General features: G+C 38.4%; 1 protein-coding gene across 1 annotated transcript; it reads right to left on the reverse strand.

The window, feature by feature from the left end:
* Positions 1–3,693: 3,693 nt before the first annotated feature.
* LOC311175300 (olfactory receptor 4N2-like) lies at positions 3,694–4,626 on the reverse strand (the record flags this gene model as incomplete). The annotated part of the gene is made up of 1 exon (XM_084240197.1): positions 3,694–4,626. The coding sequence occupies one exon, from the start codon at positions 4,624–4,626 to the stop codon at positions 3,694–3,696; it is 933 nt and encodes a 310-aa protein (XP_084096323.1).
* Positions 4,627–5,099: the final 473 nt, after the last annotated feature.

Genomic DNA, 5,099 nt, shown 5'->3' on the forward strand with positions numbered 1-5,099 from the left:
GTCTGCAGCTGCAGCAGCATGAGTTTGATGCCCGGCCAGCCAGGGAGATACCCATATGGCACAGCAGACCTCTCCTGTCTCACCCGCTGCTCCCCTCAGCAATGTTTTCAGTCTGTCTGCCTGTTCTACTTCCCGCTCTGTCTCTTGTGAATTCTCTTGCCCTCCCACACCTCTGGCCTGTACCCCAGTTCTTGTATAAATAAATAAATATTTTTTTTTAAATGGTGGAAGAACTATACAGATACTTCTCCGGATAAGACATACAGACTGCAGGGTCTCCCCGGTGGCTCAGCGGTTGAGCGCTGAGCTGCGAAGCTGCCTGCAGCCTCGGCAGCGCTGGTTCAATCCCCGGCTGCAGGCGAGGGTCCCACATGGCGCGCAGACCTCTCCTGCCATGCCCGCTGCTCCCCTCGGCAGTGTATTTCGTCAGTCTGCCTGTTCTGCTCCCCGCTGTGGCTCTGGTGAATTCTCTCACCCTCCTGCTCTTCGGACTGTACCCAGTGCTTGTATAAATAAATAAATAAATCTTTAAAAAAAAAAAAAAAGACATACAGACTGCAAAAAGACTTGTGAAGAAATGTTCACCATCACTTGCAAATCAAAACCACAATGAGATATCATCTCCCACCTGTGAGAACGGACCATATTAAAAAGACCAGAAACAAATACTGGTGAGAATGCGGAAAAAGGGAATGCCTCTAGACTAGTGGGAATGCAGACTGGTTCAGCCCTTATGTGAAGCAGTATGGAGATGTCTCAAAACATTAAAAATGGATCTGTTATATCACCCAGTAATTCTACTCCTATGTACCTACCCCAAAAATTAAAAAATGTGAAAGGAAACTTGCACTCTCATGTTTATTTCAGTGCTATTTACTATATCTAAATTATGAAAATAACCTAAGTGCCCCAAAACAGATGAGTGGATCAAAATATGGTATATATACATAATGGAATATTACTCAGCAATCAAAAAAGATCAGGCCATGCCATTTGTGGCAACATGGATGGAACTGAGAGGGATAATGCTAAGTGAAATAAGTTAGAAGGACAAAGATAAACACCAGGTGATATCTCTAACATGTGGAATACAGAGTAACTAAACTAAGAGTCAGTTTAAGACAAGCTTAAAAACCAGCCCTTGAAAGCTGACTGAGGGGCTAAAAAGTATTCTGAGCAGGAAGTATTCAGGGGCAGGGTGAGAACAAAAAGGGAAGGAAGCACAATGAACTTTATTCTGTTTGTGGTTCACAAAATTTGTGTGATTTGATGCATTTTATCAGTTTGTAAAAGGTATTGAAGGTTATCTCTTCAAATATTTCCCATTCTCCTATTTTTCTATCTTGTTTGGACTTTGATTATACAATCATAAGACATTTTCATTAAATCCCACATATATCTAATGTCCTTTCCCATATTTTTCCATTCTTTTTCCTATTTGATTTCAATTTGAATTTTTTCTGCTCCTTTGACTTTCAGTACACGTTTTAAACTTCTGTATTTAATTTGATTTGAAATTTATATGATGAATTTTCTTTGGATTTTTTTCAATTGTAGAATTTTTATTTAACTTATTTTATGTTCCAATTTTCTTTTGAAATTCTCTATATTTTACCTACATATTATGCTTTTTTCTATTATTTTGAAGATACTAATAATTATAAATATAAATTAAATTTATTTACTTTCATATGCTGGCTACTCCCTGCTTATATTTTAGTTACATTTTTTCTCTTATATTTTGACAATACATTCCTGTATTTCATCATTTCTAGTGATTTTCTATTAAATTATATATAGAGAGTCCATATCATATTACTTTCCCCAAAAGAAGGTTTACCCATCTAACTCTATATGAGTATAGTGAGTGTTCTTTGATTCAGCTGTGGGCAAATTTGCCCTCTAAAAAATATTGGGTAAAACACAGACATGTTTTTGGTTGTCACCAAGACATTCTTGGAAAGACCAAGAGTGCTGCTAAACAATCTATAATGCATAGAATAACTCCCCAAAACAAAGAGTTGTCTGAACCTAAATATTAATAATGCCAAAAACAAGCATTAATCCCAACAGAGATTCTATTTTTATCTGTGTTGGAGATAAATAAATAAATCCAGTGTTGGATTTAAACTGATTTGCAGTCTTCATCTATTAGTTTCTTTCTATTCATTTCCAAGGTGAAAATTGAACTCCAAAGTTTTCAAGACCTTTGATTACTTATGTTATATTTAAATTTAGAAATGATGGAAAAGGACATTGAAGCAAACAGAATGTAAGGCTCCCATTTGTGTAGGGATATTTGGTAGTACTAGAATAGCTCTGCAGTGTTTTCCTGATTACAGGTCATGTTTCAAGTACTGTGATCCTGGAGTCAGCAATTACAAAAAGAGTTCTACATCTCCCAGATTCAGATGCTATGAGGACTGTAATTCCTTGAGTAGACTAACTTGTTGGTAATGTTTTAGGATTTATTTATTACTGAATGCCAAATTAAATGCTATTCTTATAGCCTTTTGTATGACTACAGATACATCCAATGCTTTAGACTACCTCCCCTGCCCCCATTTAAACTAATAAGTGGGGATTTAGTTATTAAAAACCAAATGCCTGTCATCATTGCATTTAGGGTGGAAAGATCTTTGAGTAAACATATATTCTCCAAAATTTAAAGACTAACCATTAGGGAAAACCAAAAATCCCACAAAACTTTAAAATGTAAAGTTAAATAGTTTCATGACAGTTTCCCAAGGAATATAACAGCTTTCTTTTCCTCCCACTACCTAGTTAGGAAAAAAAAAAAAAAAAAAAAAAAACCTCTTTTAAGTGTCCTTAAAAATATTAACAGCAAGGCCTCCCTGGTGGCCCAAGGGGTTGAGCACTGCACTATGAAGCAATCCGCAACCTCTGCAGCACAAGTTCGATCCCTGGCCAGTCAGGGACCAACCCACATGGTGAAGCATACCTTTTCTGTCTCGCCCGCTGCTCCCCTCAGTAGTCAGTCTGTCTGTTCTGTCCCTCACTCTGTCTCTGGTGAATCCTCTCACCCCCCCATCTCTGGCCTGTATCCCAGCTCTTGTATGCATAAATAAGTAAATCTTTAAAAAATATATATTAACAGCATAATATTTTCTACTTAATGATATTTAACTAAGCTTAGCCCTTTTTTGGAATCCTACTTCTACTAACTTCTCAAAAATCAGTTCCAGCCACTTCACCCTCATTAACTTTGCTGCAGCTATAATATTCTCTTTTATCACCAAGCTGTATGTACCAAGCTTCTAATATATCTATGTCTTTGTATTGTCATCCTCTCTGCCTGAATTTTCTCTCCTCAGGTAATTGCATGATCGATTGATTTAATTAATCTGAATAAACACCATGTAATAAGACCTTGCTTAATAACCAAAGGTATTATCACCTCCCCAAACTCCAACATAATGTTATTTTTTTAACTTATTTCAATGCATGTTTCTTGTAGATATTATGAATATTTTTTCCAGTTACAGTTTTATCAATATATTCTTGAATCTGGAATCTTAGGTCTCATTCATATTCCTTAAATAATACTTGAAAACTGAAAGTGATTCATAAATATGGAATCTGATAAAGGACTTGGTTTGTTCATTAATGATTAAGAGATTTAATTAACTTAAATTGGAGTTTCTCCTGTCTTGATTTTCTCATTCTTCTTTTCTATTCAGCAAGTAAATGCCGACTTAACAACTTTCTCATGGAAGCTTTCACCTCTTGGTTTCGAAGGGTGTAAATCACAGGGTTCATCAAAGGAAAGATGACTGTGTGGAAGAGAGCAACTACTTTGTCTGCTGGGAAGGCCCTGAAGGGGCGAGTGTAGATGAAGATGGCAGGTCCAAACATGAGAAACACAATGATAATGTGTGTGGTGCATGTGGAGAGAGCCTTGCTCTTCCCCTCAGAGGAGGACCCACGTACTCGGTAGAGGATGACCGCATAGGAGGACAGAAGCCCCAGGAAGCACACAAGAGTGAGGAGGCCACTGTTGAAGACCATCAGGAGCTCCACCACGAAGGTGTCTGTGCAGGCCAGCTTGATGACCTGTGGCACATCACAGAAGAAGTTATCCAGCTGGTTTGGGCCACAGAAGGGCAAGTGGAGAATAATGGCCACTTGTACAATGGAATGAATAAAGCCCCAAAACCATGGTGCCAACAGCAAGACAAAACAGGCTCTAGGATTCATGACAGTGGAATAGTACAAAGGCCGACAGATAGCAACATAGCGGTCAAAGGCCATCACAACAAGAAGCAACATCTCCCCCCCTCCAAGGAAATGCAAGAAAAAGAGCTGAGTGATGCAGCCTCTATAGGAGATTACCTTCTTCTCAGAGAGGAAGTCCGCCAGCATCCTGGGAGCCACAATGAAGGAGTAGGATGCATCCATGAAGGCCAAGTTGCCCAGAAAGAGGTAGAGGGGGGCAGAGAGGCCAGGGTCTAACTTTATGGTAAGGATGATGAGGAAGTTTCCAGGGAGGATGATGAAGTAGAAAATTAAGACAAGCACAAAGACTAGAAGTTCAATATCTTGTGACTGGGTGAGACCAAAGAAGAGGAATTCTGTCACCACTGTGCTGTTCTCTTTCTCCATCATGCCTTAGACTGCAGAATAGCAATAAAAAATATTATTTGTTAATAAGCCCTTTCAAGCTTGTCCATAGCTCTTTCCACGTAAAAACAATATTCTCCACAACTAACACTTCCCTTGCTGGAAACAACTTAAGTTCCTTATCCCTTCTATCCTTCATTTTCAAATTCTCCCCAGATAATTCTTTCATCACATTCTCATTCTCATTTAGCCATGTGCTTCTCTGTAATGATGCTCCTATAGTACTCTGGACTACTTTGATCGAGGTAATTAAAATTTTCCCTATTAAAGTTAATCAATGTGCCAGTTGTCAGTTTTTCTTTGGTCTATTCTTAGTGGTCCCTTCTCTTCATCCACCCAGAACAAAATGCTTTTGCAGGTGCTTTTTTCCATCATTTTCGGTGGAATCCTGAGCTCCCGGTTGGTAATAATGTTTTCTTTTCTAATTTTGTGCTTTACTAATCCAATAACATTGTCCT

This window comes from Talpa europaea (genome assembly GCF_964194135.1).
Source record: "Talpa europaea genome assembly, chromosome: 8".
Lineage (NCBI taxonomy): Eukaryota > Metazoa > Chordata > Mammalia > Eulipotyphla > Talpidae > Talpa > Talpa europaea.